Source organism: Diceros bicornis, chromosome 10, assembly GCF_020826845.1.
Source record: "Diceros bicornis minor isolate mBicDic1 chromosome 10, mDicBic1.mat.cur, whole genome shotgun sequence".
Lineage (NCBI taxonomy): Eukaryota > Metazoa > Chordata > Mammalia > Perissodactyla > Rhinocerotidae > Diceros > Diceros bicornis.
Window position 1 is genome coordinate 41,275,372 of NC_080749.1, and position 21,075 is coordinate 41,296,446.

General features: G+C 38.0%; 1 protein-coding gene across 10 annotated transcripts in view; it reads left to right on the forward strand.

The window, feature by feature from the left end:
• The window catches only part of PKP4 (plakophilin 4), a 242,056-nt gene that overhangs the window by 69,789 nt on the left and 151,192 nt on the right, over nucleotides 1-21,075 (forward strand). For 9 of the 10 annotated variants that reach the window (XM_058549019.1, XM_058549020.1, XM_058549021.1 and 6 more), the window contains one exon: nucleotides 3,597-3,733. In XM_058549019.1, coding sequence (XP_058405002.1) covers nucleotides 3,602-3,733 — 132 coding nt within the window. In that variant the 5' untranslated portion in view covers nucleotides 3,597-3,601. Of the gene's footprint in view, nucleotides 1-3,596; nucleotides 3,734-3,926; nucleotides 3,950-21,075 lie in introns of those variants that run through there. The other variant, XM_058549024.1, reaches the window with a different exon arrangement.

Consider the following 21,075-nt stretch of genomic DNA (forward strand, 5'->3'; position numbering starts at 1 on the left):
TCTGCTAAGTTTAGTATTCTTAGTCATTGAAGAACTTGAGCATTCCTTGTGTATTATTATTTACGTTATGGCTAAAGTTTTTGGTTAGGATTGAGTCAAGATCAGAGCTCTCTGGCATTACATTAGAAATCTCTATAAGGTGATATGTTTCGTTCTGCTATTTACAGATCGTGAGAGTCAGCAGTTGCCCTTGTGCCGGCCCCATTTCTATGCTGATTATAATATCATGGAGGGCTTCTAACATCACACATGCCTTACGGGAGTCTAGACACATTTCCATGATTACACTGCCAGAGACAGAAATTAGATCATCTTAACATGACTTTTCTTTGGTGTGCCCCTTTTTGGTTCTCACAAATCATCTCTTGGATAAAATCCTTTTAAGAATCTCACCTAAGATCTATGTCTAGCTCTCTAGTTTGTAACGTGAAGCAAGTCTACTTTCTTCTTTCCCAAAACAGCAATGGCATTTTCCTGCTTCCAGTGTTTTGGCACCTCTTCCATTCTCTGTGATTCTCCAGAGAGCCCCCAAAATGGTTCAGCAACCTCTTTGTAAGTTTTCTCAGGTCCCTAGAGTATGATTACCCAAATCAAGCAAGTTGAGGTCATTGAGGGAAACATGAGGCCTGATTTCTCACAGTCTTTTTGCTATATAAGTACTCATTGCTTGTTTCTTTGCTGGTGGGAAAAAGTAATATCATCCTGTGACTCTAGTCTTAGCGCTTGATTCCAACAGCTCCTTAAGTTGTTATGAGAACTACAAGAAAATGGACAGGAAACTTTAATAGGTTTGTAACTGGTCAGTATTGTGGGATCCCTCCACTGCCCCATGTTGGTTGTGGTATTTTGGGACTGCTCCAGAGATGAGGGGTAGGGAGGTGTCTCACCCTCAATTATGCCTGGGTACCGTGGTCATCATTCTTCATCCTGTGGGTGTTAGCAATTGTCTGAAATGTCTCTCCTACTCTTTGAGGAATCGGAGAATAAAAACATCCTCCCTGCATATGAAAATCTCCTCTCCTGCTGAGTAGTAGTTTCTTTTACAAATCTATAAGCTCTTCACAACCTCTTCCTATCAACTTTAGTGTTGGTATTCCATCACTTGCATCTTGCTATACTTTGCCTTGGTCTGATTCATATTTTGCTGCCTCAGTTAGATGATGAGCCATTAATGGGCGGAGTGGTCTTCAGAAAATGTTCGTCTGGTATCATTGATCCTAGACACTCAGGGTCATCACATAAATTAAGTGTGAAATTAAGTATGGTACACTCAACAGTGAAGCAATATAATTACAATAATATAATTCTATATCTTTCTCTAAACAGTAAGCTTCTTCCTATTTATAATAAAGATTTAATGAATAATTACTTCCCCAGTGATGTTTCTGTTTCTCCTTTTCTCAAATTCTCTTTGTTCACTGAATTTTTGCTTCTCTTTTTCTTACACGTTGGTTATTTCATGATATTATACTCTTGACATTTAAAATTTTCGATTCTTGGCATTATTTGTCTCTCTGTTGCATAGTAACATTTCTGTTCTTTGCAACCATCTGCTTATTTTAAGGTGTGTAGTTTTTCAGTGGCATAGAAGACTTTCATATCTTGGCTTTGTTGCTAGTCTAGGATCTTTATTTGTGGCATTTTTTCCTTCATAGACCTCATAACTTGTCTTTAGTGAGTACTTGGTAAATACAGAAATGGGTATTTTAATCCAGTTGATGATATTTTAGGTGTATTTTATATCTCAGTAGGCACACCCCTGAAAAATACTGAAAAATAAAGATTGCCGTAGAATTATTCCATTGTGTGGTATAAATAATTACTAAGTCCATTTTTATAAGTGAGGAAAGTGGGGCTCAAAGAGGTAGTAACTTGTCCAAGGACACTTAGATTTTGATCCTAGACTCGCTTACTCCAAGTCTGAAGTTCCTTCTCCTCTAACTTGAGGAGATCCTTCTCCTTGCAGATGAGGGTTCACCCATGTGTTGGGCACCGTGGTAGTGGGAGATGGAGAAGTCACCTGCCAGAGCAGGCATGAGGAGTCTTGATGAAGCTGGCATCTGGGGAAAATGCACCAACTCATAAGACCCGTTGTCCATTTCTGCCTATTAATATGGCAAGAATAAAGCACCTGCTAGCAGAAACCGGAACCTAAACCCATCTTCACTAATGTGGAAGTCAGGAGAGTGAGGAATAAGATGGAGGCTCTGGTGGTATGCACATCTTCCCTTGTCTTAACAGATTATGATGTTGGAAATAAACAGCAAGCTGATATGGGAATTTGAGGGAATGGGGAAAAAATCCCCAGGTTATACTACAGAACTGAACATTGTGGAAGTTGATAAGAAATTGAAATACAACAGTAGAGTAATTTTTAGGAGAAAACTATAAAGAATGTCGAGAACAGGATATATGGTCTCAGATGTCCACATGTGAGTATACAGAGTAACATATTGAACAAATAAGGTCTCATGAGCATGATAGCACTTGGTGAGATTTGCTTAATGACTGGAATGAGACATGGTCAATCCTTCATTCATATATTCATTTATTCAGCAAACAATAATGGAGTATCTATTATATATGCCAGGCACTAGGCTAGTCTCATGGTATGGTAGACTGTGCTTTCAAGGAGGCATGAAAGTCTCTTTCAAGGAGAGACTGACATGTAAACAAGTCATTAAAATACTTACAACATTTTACGTGGGCATCTTTTCGCCATCTTTTTCAAATTTGTAAAAAGTCCATATCAGGTCAGTAAGTCTTCAAAGAAGGCAAACATACCACTCTCAGCATCTGTTACCTTAGGAGGGGCACTCCAGCTCCTGCCAAGAACCCCTTCTTCTGTCACAAGCTACAGGCCTAAAAAATAGATACTCTTTTCAACACCATCTCCATAGCCATCGTCATCTTTGGATAATCAGATTCCTCTAAGGAAACCAAGCTAGCTATAATAGTCGACCAAAGATATCCTTGTTACTAATTATTAATGCCTTGCATTTCTTTTCAATACAGCAGACTTTTGTTTATTTTCAAGCCTTCCTTAAGTTTTTGAAACCTCCTTTTTTTTTTTTTACCCTGTTACATAAGCCTCTTCTGTAACTGGTAAAGCATTTGCACATTTGTAGGTGTCTTCTTGTGTGTATACATCTTTGAAAACTGACCCTTATAGCAATTTAGAGTGTTTGTTTCATGATAAGATAATCGTATTTACTTATTGGGTATCTGATTAGAAAATTCAGCAATTTAACAAGCTTCTAACCACTTTATTGTCCTTGGTATATTTTTAATTAAGAGCCCTCCTCCCCAGCCCTTTTCATGTCATTTTTTGCTATGCTGTTGTTTAAATGTTTTCTTAACTATTTATTGTTATTATCATTATTATTTTATTGGGTTTTTTTAGTGTTTGGTGGTACTAGCTATACTTTTGGCCCTAGATGTTACCTTTTAAAGATCAAATAGCTGTAAGGAGTTGTGATCATTGTGCATAGAAGTCTATAGTACTTCCTGGGAACCTCTGCAAATCCTTCAGCCCCTGCCTGTTCCTGCACAGGAGCCCATGAGAAGATGTTAACCCTTTGCCTGCTTGATTGCAGGAGGAATGCCAGCTCCTGAGCAGGCCTCATTGGTGGAGGAGGGGCAACCACAGACCCGCCAGGAAGCTGCCTCCACTGGCCCAGGCATGGAACCCGAGACCACAGCCACCACTATTCTAGCTTCCGTGAAGGAACAGGTACATCCTCTTACTAGAATTTGCAATTAATTATTTCTCCAATGCCTTTAAAATTAATCTTTGGATATGTTTTAAATTTGTCTAATGTCCTTGACGCCTTCACGTTTTCTAATTATAAGGTGTTTACATCCCTGAGTACATTGGGATGACTGGCATGTAGAGCTGCTCCAGGTGCCAGTCAGAATCGGAACATGCAGGATACTTGTGCGTCTGCAAGTAAGGACAATATTGATGGTGATCGGTGTCTCTGTCTCCCCCACATTGCAGAGTGTGTGCATGCACGCAAAGCTTTGTAAAGCATATTTCACATTGCTGACTTTTCTGTCAGGACTCTGGCAACTTGAGGCCTGTAATATCCTTAGATATGTTGAACATTTTAACATAGGTGTTGTATAGGGTTGTCTCTGTGATTTTTGGATGAAGGCTATTATTTGTTGTGTTTGTCTGAATCAAAGTATATTCATTTTGTGAGCTAGTGTTCTAAAACTTGTCAAACTGTGCCAGTTTGCTTCAATGTCATGTTTATGTTGATTTTTTTAAGGCACTGAATATACTATTTATTCTTCAATCCCAAGTAGCCTTCTTAATTAGATCTTATCTGTTGTGCTTAGAGAAATTAGAACTCCTGAATTTAATTTCTTAAGATTTAAAAGCTTAATAAGGTTAATATAAATTTAAAGCTCCAGGGATAGTTTTCTTTTCTGCTTCCTCCCTCAAAAATAAAACAAAAAAATGTATGTGCCCTCTGTGAGGGTTATTCTGTTGGAGATAATCTAATATTAAATTTTTTTTAATCTTATGATTAAATCACTGGGTCGTCTTTTTTTTTTTTTTTTTTTTCCTTCCCCTCAAGAGATATCAACTTAGATGTATATTTGCTGGAATATTCTTTTAAAAATCAGTATCAGCAGTTCAAATTACTAATGATGACAATGAGTAAAGGAATATTTAATACCTCATTATTTTGCTGTTTGCTGTAACTTGAAGGTATGAAAGAATACTCCAGAACTATATGTCTGACATTAGAGCTGTGTTTTCAAGAAAAATGATTTCACAACTTATTCTAGTAGCAAGATGTCAAAATATTTTCCAGTCCTCACTGAAATTTGAAGTTTTTAGACATTCCACAAACTAAGAATTTGAGAAGACACAAGAAAACTGTATTTAGTACTGTTTTCATTTTCCACTAAACTGTAGATTATCTAAGCTTCTCTCACTTTTAGGGAGGAAAAAAGGACTCTTTTCTTATAGCACTTTATAGTTGTCAAGATTTGCCGCAAGGAGCTATCAAATGAGAAGGCTCTGATTTATTTGGGTCTCTTAGCATATACTGTGTTTTGGCTCTTAGCGTATACTGGGTTTGGTGATGTACCTTGAAACCAGATACCCTGCTTGATGAAGAAAATTGGAAACCGATCATGATTTTGGCACAGGAATTCCTTGATAGCCTCAGATGACTTCAAAATTTTATCTTTTGGCAATAAATAGTGTTCTGAATAGATATTTTGTGGGAGATAGCAAGAAGGGTTCTGGTTTCTCAACGTAGCCAAAAAAATACAGGTATTTGTTATTAGAAGAATTATCGTGTATCTCCCAGATTATTTAGTTAGTGGGAGGATGTATTCTAATCTTTGCTTCTTTGCTCTTTAAGAATTTGAATCCATTAATATATATTTGCAGTGTTCATTCTTAATTTCTTTTAAAATTTTTTATCAATACTCAGTACTCAGCATTTCAGTCATTCAACTCGAGACACCATATCTATCTCTTGTTCCAATATGCTCGCCTGATTTTAAATAGCTAACTCAAGCTCTCATAGGGTTTTTGTAGCACCAGGCAAGATAGTCTAATTTCTCTATAGTTGGAGTAATTTCTTAGGACTTTTCTGAAATCTGTCACTCCCTATCATCTGCCCAGTGAGACAGAGCACAGAAAAGTTAGGAATAAGAAAGCTAATTACTATTCACCTTGCGTATTTGATTTTTAAAATACTCGTCAGAATGTGACATTCTTAGTCGTGTTAGACTCAAATGGAGTAGCTAATGATAGATTATGTCCTTGATCGTGATTTGTATCAAAAGAGCAATATTCTTGGGGCTGGCCCCGTGGCGCAGCGGTTAACTGCGCACATTCTGCTGCTGGCAGCCCAGGTTCAGATCCTGGGCAGGCACCGATGCACTGCTCGTGAGGCCATGCTGTGGTGGCGTCCCACATAAATTGGAGGAAGATGGGCATGGATGTTAGCCCAGGGCCAATCTTCCTCAGCAAAAAGAAGAGGATTGGCATGGATATTAGCTCAGGGCTGATCTTCCTCACACACACACACAAAAAAAGAGCAATATTCTTGCATAGCGTATATAATTATTTTAAAAAAAGAAGCAGCATGCAGTATTCATAACCATGGAGTGATGGTATCAGCTCCAGTGATCTCAAAGAGACCTTTTTTGGTGGCAGCCATGTCCCAGGAAGGATGTTGCATTAGGATACAGAAGGAAGAAGCCCCTTCAGTGCAATTGGGTAGATGGCCTGGATTCTCATCCTGCCTCCACTACTTAGTGTCATCTTAGGAAGATTTCTTAACCTCTCTGTGCCTCAGTTTCTCATCTACAAAATGGGGATAATAATAGTTATTGGGGACATTAAATTAACCTATGTGAAATGCTTATAACAATGCCTGGCACTTAGTAAGTGCTCACTCATAGTAAGAACTGGTATTACTATTATAATCATCATTTCTATGTAAGAAGAAAAGGCTCTTCTTAGAAGGAGCTGGTGGTTCTACTTTTAAGTATATGTGGGGATTCAGTGAGTTTTCTTTGGACCAATGTCCAAATGAAATGATATCAAAATAAAAAAACTTTCTCAATATTGAGCCATGATTACGCTATGAAAGTATTTTACTTCTGCATGACATTATCAAAACTTGACCACACTAGTCTCACAAATTAGAACAGCTTTAAGTATATATTGTAAGAAATAGAGCATGTGAAAATAAATTTTATTAACACACTTATTTACTGCAACCCCAAACATAATGTCAATGCACTTGGCTAAAGAGTTGGGAAGTAATATCTTTTAACATGCACCTGAATTTTTTATTTTTATTTTTTGTGAGGATAATCAGCCCTGAGCTAACATCCATGCTAATCCTCCTTTTTGCTGAGGAAGACCGGCTCTAAGCTAACATCTATTGCCAATCCTCCTCCTTTTTTCCCCCAAAGCCCCAGTAGATAGTTGTATGTCATAGTTGCACATCCTTCTAGTTGCCGTATGTGGGACGCAGCCTCAGCATGGCTGGACAAGCGGTATGTCGGTGCGCGCCCGGGATCCGAACCCGGGCCGCCAGTAGCGGAGCGCGCGCACTTAACTGCTAAGCCACGGGGCCGGCCCACACCTGAATTTTGAGAGGAAAAGTCTGAGTTCTTCTTAAGTATATCCAAGCCACTAAAATATCTCACACCTGCTCTCCTTGGGCAATTCATGGTAAGTAGTAGAGAAGGAAATGGCAGGCAACCAGAACAATCTTGTTAACAAATCAATAGTCTATTAATATCTGAAATTAGATTTAGGGTGTTATAAAAACAATTAAATCTTCCTCTACTAGGCCACGCGTTCCCTAGGATCTAGAAGCCAGAAGCTATTCCTTATTCCTTGACAAAATGCTGAGATTCACATTCTCTCTCTTTTGTAAAGTGATAACCTCTCACATTGATGTCCGTCACATAGATGCATTCCTGTGCAGTTGTAGAAAAAGTCCTTGCTCTTTGACAGATAGAAAGAAGCAGCCCACTTCTGTTCAAGTGCTACATTTTCGTGAAGCCACGTCCACCCCATCCTGAAGTCATATTTCTCTCCTGACCTCCTTTAGCGCTTCATACCACTACTCTGACTCTTGTCTATGCCCCTTTGGATGATATAATCAGCTACCTCGGGACAGAGCCATGTCTTTTTGGTTTGTTTTTTTTTTTCTTGTGAGGAAGATCAGCCCTGAACTAACATCCTTTGCCAATCCTCCTCTTTCTGCTGAGGAAGACTGGCCCTGGGCTAACATCCCTGCCCATCTTCCTCCACTTTATATGGGAAGCTGCCACAGCATGGCTTGACAAGTGGTGCATTGGTGCACGCCCAGGATCTGAACCTGAGAACCCCAGGCCACCAAAGCGGAGCGTGTGTACTTAACAGCTGTGCCACCGGGCTGGCCCCAGAGCCATGTTTTATGTATTGTTTGACATACGTGTTACAGGCTGCTTCTCGCCCAGCCCCTTGAATATGTTAGACCTGCATAAATGATTTTTAAAGAAGAGAGTGGATGAATAATCTATTCATAATAGATTGTTCAATAATAATAATTATTCAATAATAATCTAGCTATCAGATTACTTTGTCACCAACTAGCTGTTTTGTGAAAATAATGAGACCTGTAGCCATATTCATAGAAACATTACTAAGCAAGAGAATCTCACAGACAGCACCTAGAAAACTAGTTACCCAGCTGTATATTCTTGTTCTTAATACAGTTTGCATTGCGTATATCCATATCGATCTAGGAATTAAATTCAATCTCTGCATGGAGCAAACTAAAATTTGATTTCGTATTGATGGTCAAATAATGGCATAGGCGGGGCCGGCCCAGTGGCGCAGCGGTTAAGTGCACATGCTCCTCTTAGGCGGCCCGGGGGTCGCAGGTTCGGATCCTGGGCACGCACCAACGCACCATTTGTCAAGCCATGCTGTGGTGGCATCCCATATAAAGTAGAGGAAGATGAGCATGGATGTTAGCCCAGGACCAATCTTCCTCAGAAAAAAAGAGGAGGATTGGCATTGGATGTTAGCTCAGGGCTGATCTTCCTCACACACAAAAATATAATAATGGCATAGATGTTATAAACTTGATCTTCCGTCTGTCCAGCTTAGTTGAAAATTAAGTGTAGGGAATAAAAAGATCTGGTTATCTTGTTGATGTCACCAAATATCTACCAGTGTCGTGTATACCAGGTGATATAGGTAATCACTAAAGAAATGTCTTTCACTTAAGGATCATGCTTTAAGAGAAATAAAAAATTCAACCCATGGGAATGATGAAGTAATGTGACCCTTCGACTCAAAATCTGAAATTATAGGAAGTATCAGTTGAACGTAAGCCACCAGCTGGCCGTAATCAGGATCATCATTTGGCAGGTTCTGCTGTTCAACTCAACTCCTAATGAGAATCAAGGAGTCCAAGATGAATACAGATGTTGGAAACAATGAATTCTTTTGTATCCTGATAGTGTTCAAATATCTGGCAAATTTAAGAATGATCTAGTGCCTAGCTTAATATCTTACACGTAGTTAGATCAAGAAATATGGCCAAATGTGGTGCCCTCAAAGGGCTCTGCCTCCTGCTATGAAAACTTTAAACTAAAATGATTGATTCATCCTTGAAATGGACAGCAAACCTTTTGATGCAGAAGATCTAGAATTTGATAAGACATTGGCTGCTCCTCCAGAACTTTGCTGCCGCTCCCTGCAGTTTAGGTAGATGTGTCAGCATGCTGACTTCACAGGCACAAAGGAAGCAGTGAGCCAAGGGCCGTGTGCAGGCTGTTATTACCAATTGGGCGAGTATATTATAGTCTTATAATTGATAGGATATGATCTTGGATTGTAGAACCACTCTTTAGGAGACCATAGGACCTATCATGGATAGGGTTAACAAGTATATTTCATAGCTCTATATAGGATGCAAGTTGATTTGGATTCTATAAAATCACACATTTAATATTTATTACACTCTTTCATCTTCTGTCATGAAGTTGCTTGAATAATTGAGATCTCTATTTGAACTTGGCCGTATTCAGGAGCACTAACCTCCATTCCATTGTTCTCCCACAAACCACACTCTCATATTTTTGGTTTATGATTTAAGAAGTTTGGAATCCAGATTTAAGGTTAAGGCTAGTCCGGATAGCATGAAATGGTAAGCAAAGAATAGATTTGGTAAAACGTGCTAATTTTACGTGTACTCCTCTTACTCTGGTGAAGTCCTAAATTAGATACTGTGTGTACTTCTTTTGTTATCTTTGATGAGTGAAAATTGCAATGTTCTTTACTTGTGAGACTCTCAAAGAGAACACCACCTTTCAAGATATTTTCTGACTTTTGTGAAAATTCCAATCTTCCCTTCAGTGTATCCATATTAGTTTAAGTGATATTTAAATATCAAAGAGTAAAATGAGAATCATTAGAGTTCCTTAAATTTCAAAGATAAATTAGGGAAATTTGAAGCCCAACTGTGCCCTATTGATATTACTTCATTTTTACATGGATGTGTTAGCCTCAGTAATTACACACCCTTCCTGTATGGCAGAATGCCCAGAACTGAACAAATTCCAGTACAATTATTTACTTTATTCCTTCAAAACTGAAACAACTCAACTGTTGGGCACCTGCCTTTGCAACTTCTTTTATTTGGCCCCTAAGTTTATTTACAATGAAATGGTTTTCTCTGACACACCTCAACCACGTGCGGAAGACAGAATTTTTATTTTGGCTGTAAACAAGCATAGTTTGTAGCTTAGCTGATAGCACTGTACTGTAAGTACAATGCCTAAAACTTCACATTTTTCCTATCAGCAACTTAGTAATTTTTCCTTTTGGTAACTGAATTATCCAGGCCATTGTAATTACTGTGTAATGTATAGTGGAGTCTTCCGTGGCTGAACTGCATTGTCAAACACAAGGTAAGATTGGATCTTTTCTTAGTGATTTCTGTGGGATCATCACATTTTACAGCTTTATTGCCTTAATATTATGGAAGTGAGGTTTAAAATGAGGTCAAGTAGTAGAGGTCTTGTGACACGATTTGGCCTGGATTCAAGAATTCTGAACCCTGAGACTTGGTTCTCAGGAGATCAGTCCTCTTAAGTTGCATGTGCGTGGTCGCAATGTCACATATCTCTTCTGTGTGTTGATGTAGAGTATCCCCCTCTTCAGGTGTCTCTGTGGTTAAAGAATACAACAGAGTATGGCCAACATTTTTATTCAGTATTTGAGTGTACCAAAAAGAATTGTCCTCAGCCACATAAAAAATTAAATTGCCAAGTTAACTAACAACGAGTATATAGACTTTGTAGTAGTCTGATGAATGATCAGCTGGGCCTGTTAGCAAAGTTCCTCAATCTTACGTGTCCCAGGAGTACATTCTGAATAACTGAGTATTTGCTCTTTTTGATTCAATTGGAGACATCTTTTTATGTGTATTGACACTGTAGTTTTTTGGGGGTTTTTTTTGGTTTTTTTTTGAAGAGCTCTTAAATTCCAAGAATTGAAAGAGACTCTCTGTCTCTGTTCACACATAGCTAGGTCACGTATGCAGACATGGAACACATAGTAGGTGCCCCAAAATATTTATTGGGTTAATAAGCTAAGAAGTAAAAATTCTCACTATCCCCCTGTAGTTAGTTTATGCTTGCTTTTAACTAAATAAAAAATATTGTTTGAAAGCCTACTGTGAACAAAACACTCTGTCCAGGAAAGGAAGGGGAGGGGGCTGGTAAGGAGACATGCAAAGATGATGTGTTTCATACAGTTTCATGCAGAGGCACAAACCGTATTGTGTACTTTTATGTACAGTAATTGGCACATTATGAACATTCATTGGAGCCACAAGATTCAAGAACATGTGTACTTTGCCCCTTTTTTTATTTAAACAAGCTATGGATATGTATTGTAGTATATCAGTTTTGTGTAAATGTGTTAACTTAGGCATTTTTAACTTAAATTTTTTACCATTGAATTAACATTACCTTTTGTTTACATTTGAAAGTAGTAGAATATCTTTCTTTTATTAACACTTAAAGGCAACCTTGACTTTGCATGTTTAAAGTGATAATTTCTTTTTCAGTTGAATAATTCAGTTCATAGTTCCTGTTCAGAGTTAAATTATGAATATATGGAATAATTTTTCCCCTGTACATGCAAACTTTATGCTATTAAATTTGAAATGAGTGACTGCTGAGTTGGTGAGATTAAATGGATGACAGGATCATTCAGCATTGAATTCTCTGTGCTGCATGATCATTTTTCTTTTTAGAATCACTTCTGGAGAGAAAAATATTTCAGAAACATACTTTTCCCCTCAGGTAGAACCCTAAAGTTACTCCATAGCTATAGCAAAACAGTCTATCTTCATGCTCAAATTCTAAATTGCCGTTTTTGTTACTTTTGCAGAAATGAGTCCATATGGTCTTACTGCATATGTTTATATTTTATGAATTTGTTGTTTCCAAAGTGATCAGATCTGCTTGTACCTCAGCAAAGTAATTTAGGTTATGATTATTTCGTTTTAGGCATTCCTAAGAAAAATCATTTAAAATGTAAAGTTCTTTTCAAGTAGTTCAAAGACAAATCTATGTCTTAACTTATAGAATCTTAAAAGTTATTGTGCACTCAAACCTTAATAATATAGGGTTGCACAATATAGAAACAATCTGCAGGCAAATTGAAAGAACACATTATTGAAACTTGAAGACAAATGCATGTTATGCAATTAAACTCCATATATATCATATATAAATCTCTTGGTTCTTGAAGGAAAATTTAATTTTCCTTTAAAAATTTGAATTCAAGGCATTTCAATGTATAGACTATTTAATTTGTGTTTTACCTTGTAGAGTTTTACATGTGAAAATTCCTATAAAGCAGCACTACATCAGAAAACTTCATAATGCAGTAGTATCATCTACCCTAATAGGCATATATCTAATTTGCACATTTTCCTAGAATTATTCCCAAAGCCTTAATCAAGATCAAGGTCCTTAGCTACTGCATAAACTATCACTTCTCCCCTTTGCAAAATATTTTCAGAAATTGTTTTATTAAAAAAAGAGTAAGCCTGTCTTGCTCAAGTGTGGAGTCAACTGACACCTCCTTTTTTCATTCATGACCTTAGTTACCTCACATGTTTCTTATTTTAAAACTATAACTGTTAGGGGCCGGCCCGGTGGCATAGTGGTTAAGTTTGTGTGCTCCGCTTCAGTGGCCAGGGGTTTGCAGGTTCAGATCCCAGGCACAGAACCTACGCACCACTCATCAAGCCATGCTGTGGTGGCATCCTACATACAAAACGGAGGATGTTAGCTCAGGCTAATCTTCCTCAGCAAAAAGAGGAGGATTGGCATGGGATGTTAGCTTAGGGCCAGTCTTCCTCACCAAAACAAAACAAAACAAAACAACTATAACTATTGCAAGGGGAGAAGCCTACTAGAGTTTTCCCATTGAACCATTTTCTCATTTGTTTCTTAGTCAGGTGAATATTGGTTTTTTTCTTGTAATGTAAGTGGTTAACAGCAGGATCTTGATTTTTCTTTTATTTCAGTTAGCAAAGTATAATGAAGAAGTGAATTCTTATTAAATTATTCTGTGCAAAATATATCTTAGTAATTGCTGCTGTTGGCATTATTCTAAACTGATTGATTAGACAATTTGATGATTTATAGATAAGAATTTGAAACTTATGTTCGTATAGCTATGAGTACTGAATAGAATGCTTTAACTTATTTGATCTGGACTACAGAGTAGGGAAAGTGTATTTTATTGGTGTGAAACTTTTATTTGGTTGAATTTTTTTTTTTAATTTCTTGACCCTTGATAAAACTTCTTTTGATTTCCCATTAAAAATCATGAAGACCCTCACCCTATTGTCAGAGTTGGAGAGAAGTTCTCCTACTATAAGGCCAGTAGAACAGGATTGAGTAGAATGATCAGTGGATCATCTGTGCTAGGTCTACTGTTGTGAGGACAAAGACTACATTGCTTTACTGGGCCTGCCATTTTTTAATACAAGCAGATTGCTATCTTTTCTCTCTTTACCACCACCACCACAACCACTACTACTACATGAAACAAATGAAAAATCTAGAAAAGATTTTGTCATTGTCAGTAAGAAGTAAGAATCAATGAACTCGATGGAATAGAAATCCATTAGGAGACTAATAGCTAATATTTATTATTACTTACTGTGTGTCAGGCATTGTGCTAAGTGCTTTACATGGAGCATCTCCTATATTCCTTATCACAACTTTATGACTTAATGCTGTGAAAATCTGTCAGTTTTTTTTCCCACCTTAGTAGACTTGGTGGGAAAATATATAGTCTTGAGCTGTACAAGTAAATTGTTTCAGTAAATTGTTTTTAGTTCTTAACTTAGCCAGGGTGTTTTCTGTCACTTGTAACTAAAAACCCTGACTTATGCAGATAGTTATTATTATTACCCCTATTTACAGATGGGGAAACTGAAACTCAGGAAAGTTGAATAACTTGCCCAAACTTACACAGTTAATAAGTAGGGAATCTGGTATTCATATGCTGGCAGTTATATTACAGGGATGCTTACTAAACAATTAAAATCTACAGTGGAGTTAATAAAGAGAAGAATGGATACAGAGGAAAATTGAATCATTGGTAGTGACAAGATTATTTGAGAAGTTATCTTGGAATATGGAGGAAAAGAACAAAAAGGACATGCTAAGTGTTACTAGACATGGAGGCTATGGAAAATAAATCTTAATATAAGCATTGTGGATGTTCTTGAGAAACATTTTAGAGTAGCTAGAACAGAAAGCAATACCTAAATATAATTTAAAAACTGCTTTTCTAAGCAGAAAAAAGCCCTTCAGTGTATGACTTGAAGGGGTCATCACATTCCAAGCATCACCTGTCTAGGAATAACCTTGACAAAATTTTATATTTACAAAGGTAAAGGGGAAAAAACTCTACAAGAATCCAGAAAAAAGAAATGTTTATCTGCAAAAGATAAAATCAGACTGATATCTAGCTTTGGTGAAATAGTAGATACTAGAAGAGCATAGAACAATGTATTTAGAGTATTGAAGGAAAAATGCTTGTAATCCAAGAGTTTTATACCCAGCTAAATTGCGTTTAATGTATGGGGGATTAAAAACAATATTCTCAGACATTTAGGGGTTTCTGAAATATGTTCACCCTTACACCCAATTTTTTGATAATTGAAGATGTGTTCTGTTCAGAGAGTAATCAAATTTAAGACTCAAGAATGAGAAATTTATGGTATGAAATAAACTAGTGCATCTTTTTTTACTCGATTAAGATTCCAAACCAGGAATCAAGGGTTATTACGTGTTATCAGTTAGGTTTTGTGGTTCTTCCCCTGTGTTCTCCTGATTCTTATCATCCAAAAGCTATATACTCCTTCAAGTAGTTCAGATAGATATGTTACTCTGTTGGGTGACTGTCACTATGGGCCATTGGTACTATTCTGATTCACTCTTGATAATAGTAGCTAAACTATTTACATGTTTTAGATGTTCCACAGGGAGAATGCCCACTCAATGCAGAGTTTAGTTTAGGAATTTAGTGGCATTTTTCATTGTCTCAGCACTTAAGATATTTTGCAGCCTGTAAACTTATATTGAATGACTTGAGTCATGGTTTATTGGCTTATTGATTTGCAAAGACAAAAAAAAGAGAGAGAGAGAAATCAGCAGCTTGAGCTGGGAACAAATTCCTATACATGTTATCATCTTTCTTCGACCTATGACTATTGTTTTAATTGTGCTTAAAATATCAATGTTGGTAATATGATCTTAGTTAAAATGAATATTCACTTAGAAGAAGTCTTGTAAGGAAATTCCCAAAGGTGTTCTAGGCTATAAAGGATGAGAATTGTGTCCTTAACATTGGGACGAGGTAAGCAGCAGGAATTAAGCAGATACCTATCAAATGAGGAATAAAATGAATGTAATCTGTGCAGAGTAATTACAAATGAGTAAGGAAAAATAGTAACTACCTAATAAAAGGGGGGTATTTGACATTAATTGACAATTGACAAAAGAAGGAATATAAATGACCAATATGCATAGGAAATAATGTTCTTACCTCACTAATAATCACAGAAATGCAAATTTAAAATAATGAGAATATACCTGCCTATCATATTGGCAACATTTGAATCAAAGATAAAACAGCGTAGGGGCCGGTCTAGTGGCGTAGTGGTTAAGTTCGAGTGTTCTGCCTCAGTGGCCTGGGGTTCACAGGTTCAGATCCCGGGCGTGGACCTACACACCACTCATCAAGCCATCCTGTGGTGGCATCCAACATACAAAATAGAGGAAGATGGGCACAGATGTTAGCTCAGGGCCAACCTTCCTCACCAAAAAAAAAAATAAAACAGTGTGAGTGTAGTGACGTTGGTAATTTCATGCTGTATCGGTGAGAGTAAATTGGTACAACTGTTTTAGAAAGCACTTTAATGATCTGTGATAATAAGCCTTAAAAATGGTCATATCTTGGGCCAGCCCAGTGGCGCAAGCGGTTATGTGCATGTGCTCCACTGCGGCGGCCCAGGGTTCGCCGGTTTGGATCCCAGGTGCACACTGACGCAGTGCTTATGGAGCCATGCTGTGGCGGCGTCCCATATAAAGTAGAGGAAGATGGGCACGGATGTTAGCTCAGGACCAAGCTTCCTCAGAAAAAAGAGGAGGATTGGCATCAGATGTTAGCTCAGGGCTGATCTTCCTTACAAAAAAAAAAAAAAATCATATCTTTGGTCTAGTAATTCTAATTCTAGGAATCCAGTCTAAGGAAATATTAAATGTTAACACAAAGATATTAATCATAGTGATGTTTATAATATCTAAAAATTGACAAACTGTCCAATACAAGTAAAATGATTACATAATAGTACGTAATATATCTAATGGGCTTTACACAGCCGTTAAAAATCACATTTTTAAAGAATTTTTAATGATGTGGGGAAAAGTTCACAATACAAATGAAAAGATAAGGCATCTAACCATATGTATGGAATTTTGCTATAGAAATACGTATTTATGTGTATATGCACATATACGTGTGCACTCATTATAAAACAGGAGACACTCCTAAATGTTGGATAGGTTATTTTCAGATGCTTTTCCCGTTGTATTTTCCATATTTCTTATAAAAAGCATGTAATGCTTAATAAAAATTCTAATGTCACAAAACTATATGACTGAGGGGGGAAAAGCCTTCATAAAAATAATAAAGAGTTGCCATAGGCTAAGGCTGACACAGAAGGAAAGAAAAGAAGTTTATATAGGTTGCAAGATGTGGAAAACTTGTCAGATGAATCATGGTTGAAATGGAAAATTTAGCCTGACTCTGATAGCAATCTTCAGATCCAGAAGGGTGTCATGAGACAGTGGTTAAGAGCAGGAGCTTTCTCCTCTACCCCTGGCTATGCTGTGTGACCTTGAGCAGGTTACTTTGGGTGGAGGCTCCTGTGTCTTCATTTGTAACATAAGGATAATGGTTCCAATTTTACTAAAATAGTAAGTACACGATCAACATTCACTACAGTTGTTATCCTTGAGATGATGTGTAGACAGGTTGTGGAAGCAGCGTGGTCTAGCCCAGGGCCACTTAGAAGGGACCTGGATCCAGATTGAGGAATACTCAAAGGTGGGGACCCAGGCTAAGACTTGGCCCATGGAAGGGGTTCCAGCCAAAGAACCAGGTAGAGGTTACATGCATAAGGGCCCATATGCTGTCATGCTGATGAACTTGATGGGAGGGATCAACGTCTGTCTGGACCTGTGGAGATAGGAGTTGTGTCATCTTAAAGTAATCCTGCAAATCCAGCTCTTTGCAGATATCTTTACAGAGTATCTTCATTAAGAGATTCCTCAGATAGATCTTTACCAGTTGTCTTGGAAGGAATTCTACAAAGTATCATTGAGTAAGAAAAGGAAGATGCAGAGAAGTATGTAAAATATCCATTTTTTGGACTACCCTACTCCAGGATATAAACTCCCAAGGATGCTTTCCACTGTATTACAGAGCTTAAGATAGTGTCTGGTACTAATCAGTTCTCAGTACTTGTTGAATACATATGTGTTGAAAATGCTTGCGTGTTCACAGAAAATAGGTAGGGAACAAAATACAAATATACTAGTGCACGTCAAACTCACATTAATTACCTAGGAGAGGTGAGGGAGGATGTAAGAAGCCCCCTCCTCCCAAAACAGAGTAGGAGGGGGCTATCCAAAGTAAAAAACAAAATAGTTTCCTCATGACGTGTATATGATAGCTTATACCTGATCATTTTTTCCTTGTTATTAGAAAACTCAATTCTGTACAAAATTAGTAGTCAAAAGAGATTTGTTCAAAAGTGAATGTTTGTTAGAAACAACAAACTTTAGAAAAGTGAAATGATGGTCATTGCATCTTGACCAGGATCACACCACACTTTGGCTTCTTCAGTTTGTGCAAACCTCAGCCCCTCCAATCCAACAGTCTGGTAACAGCAGACTGACTACATCTCGAAATGATGTCATATGTCTTTTCTTGCGGAGGGGGGCGGCATCTGTACTGACATAATTATATTTTCTAGCTTTTAAATGCTTCCAGCAATCTTTGAAAATGTAGCCTTAGTGCGTCATGTCTAAGCCTGAAGAAATACAAAGAAGTTGCGAGTTTGTCACTGCTGTGATGGCACATACCCCTCATCTGTTCTTGCCTTCCATAACCTGGATGCAATCCAAAGCCAGTTGTAATCACTCTGACTGATTTATCTGAACTGGTAGAGTTCACATCGGTATACTCTAAATGTTCCCTTGTGATATATTCGTACACAGAGGAAGGTAAATGTCGTAATTAGGACTGTCTTATTTTATGACTCGACCTATGCAAAAAATATGGAGCCATCTCCAATACAATTCTTGTAAGTGAAAAATAACGTCCCAGCCTCAAAGTCCTTTATCCAAGGCGGACTAGAAGTGCACGATAAAATAGACTGGCCACAAAATATTGCAAAGCTCAAGATCCACTTCACTATTCTGTGGCTGTTTTAGCTAGCATTTTGACTGCCCTAAATAGGTTTTTAAAACATCATGAGGAAACCATGTTTACCAGTACAGATTTTGATTCCCATAGCAGATTAGCACTGACAAGTTGGAAGGGCAAGCACCTTGACAGCTCAGAAAAATGTCAGATGGCTACCTGAGAGCCAAGCAGGGGAGACTACCCACAAGGAACACTGAGCCAAGAAGCACAGCTTCCTGTCTTTCCCTTTAGCTGAAGGCTCTGGAGGGTGCTGCTGAGTAGGCTGATCAAGATCAGCCCATCAGCCAGGGCATCCTCATAGCCAGCCAGCCCCTGTGATCCTCTAGAAGAGGCACAGAGCCTTGGGGGCTTCCTTTTGTCCTGGGGGCATCACTGTTCTATAGTGAATATATTTAAATGTTACTCTCATTATTATTTGTAGTAATAATCTGATAATCCTGACTGATCAGTGCACTCTTAACACTGTTTCACTGTACTCTTCTAAGGAATTTGGTAGTTTTAAAATTCATCTTAGTATGGTGGGAAGAGTGCAGGCATTAATGGCAAGCTGACTTGGATTCAAATCCAGACTCCCACAAATAATTTGATGATATTGGGCAAACCCCTTAAACTTTCACAGCCTGTTTCCTCCTCTATAAAGTTATAATAATACTCAGTGTGTAGATTGTAGGTCATATATTTAAAATGCTAATAAAGTGCTTAGTACTTAATAGATGGTCAAGTCCCTATTTAGAAGGAGAGCTATCTCAGGTGATTCATGAATATTGAAGTTTTCTCTCCCTTTGGGTTTTTAGTGATAAAGCTGGAGTTCAAATCTAATTGCCTCCGAAATTGCTATAGCAAAATGAAGCCACCCACCCAGTGTGGAATATTATGTACTCTGCAGCTCTTTATGTCCTGCAGAGCATTAAATTTATTTTTCATCTTCATCTACCAAAAATCTTTAATCCTCAACCTTCTAATTTTGTTTGGTGAGTTGAGAAAATCCCCCTTGTTTCCTGTTAGAACCTGCCTTAGGACACCTCCTTACCTGAAATGCATTTAAACATTCCACAGTCTAAAATAATGTGGTATGATTATTCTGAAAGAGCTCTCTACTGGATCTGAGAATATGAGCTGTGGCTGGGTGGAAGGTGGTAGGTTCTGATTCACAGTGCAGGATGATATGCCAAAGGAATCTGGTATACTCCAGGTACTAAAACCATCATAGACAGGTGGTTAATGTTCTTAACCCCTTAAAGAAGATTCCCAGACCATCATATTGAAAAGAATCCATTCATTTACTGAAATAACTTTATGAAGAGGAATTTCTTGAAAGTTTTTAATATTTTCAATTTTTAATATTAGGCCCCAAGTGCTCTTTAATATATTGTGTTCAATAAGCTGTTACTGGTCTGTAAGATATGTCTGGAATTGCTGTCAAACAGATGGCAGAGATAAGAAAAGACATTACAAATAAAATGAATACAAAACTGATTGGACATAGCAATCCCTGACTTGCTTATTTACTTAGTGCTGAGGAGTGAGTGAGTGTCTATACACTAAGTACAAATTATTGACAGTTCTTAATTATGCTTAATATTTATTGAGTACCAATGTGCAGGCAAGCGAGTAAGCACTTTGTACTTATCACCTCATGTCATCCTCACAACGGTCTTATAAGTCTGTTGCTGTGATTATCCCCTTTTTACGGATGAGGAGCTGAGGCTTAGAGTTGGTGAAACTTAAGTCTACCAGAATGTAAACACCATCATCCATAGCAGAGGTCTTTGTTCCTAGAGTGGGACCTGCTGCCCAATAGGCACTCAGTTGATGTTTGTTGGATGACTGAGCTTGGCTCAAGTTCACACATCTGGTTAGAACCCAGGGACTGGCAAAGGATTCACTTCCAGGGGGCTATGTGACCCTAAAGCCTACAGCTTGAACTTACTTCATTTTCCTGCCCATCCCCTCTCTGAGTCAGCCCTATATTAGACAGTTTCAGAAAAATAGATAACATGATGGTAGCCCTCAGATGCATAATCCAACAAAGATGCTTGTAACCCAATAAAGGTGTTCAGAATATACTTGCTAAGCTTCAGAACAGGAGTTGAGGCAGCTAGGCACTAAAACAGTCAGCTCTGTCATAAATATGTATTAATTGGGCTTCAGGTTGAACTGCTCTAACAATGAGACATCAAAATATCGTGGCTTAATTAAACAAGATGGAACTATATTTCTCTCTCACAAAATGTTCCAGAGAGCAGTGGTCCAGAGCTAGCCAAGGCGGCCATCTCTGGGTCTGAGGCAGCTCCCCCTTCTACCAGCAGGTAGGGGTAAAGAACCAGGAGAGCATACACATTCCTTTTGGAGAGCGTCGTCTAGAAGAGGCTTGTTCCTCACAGGTGTGGAACTTGGTCACATGGCCACAGCAAACTGCCCCAAAAGCTGGGATTGCAGGCTCCGGCTGAGCCACCATAAGTTCAGCTAAAATGATCATTAACAACCAGTAGGTTCTGCCA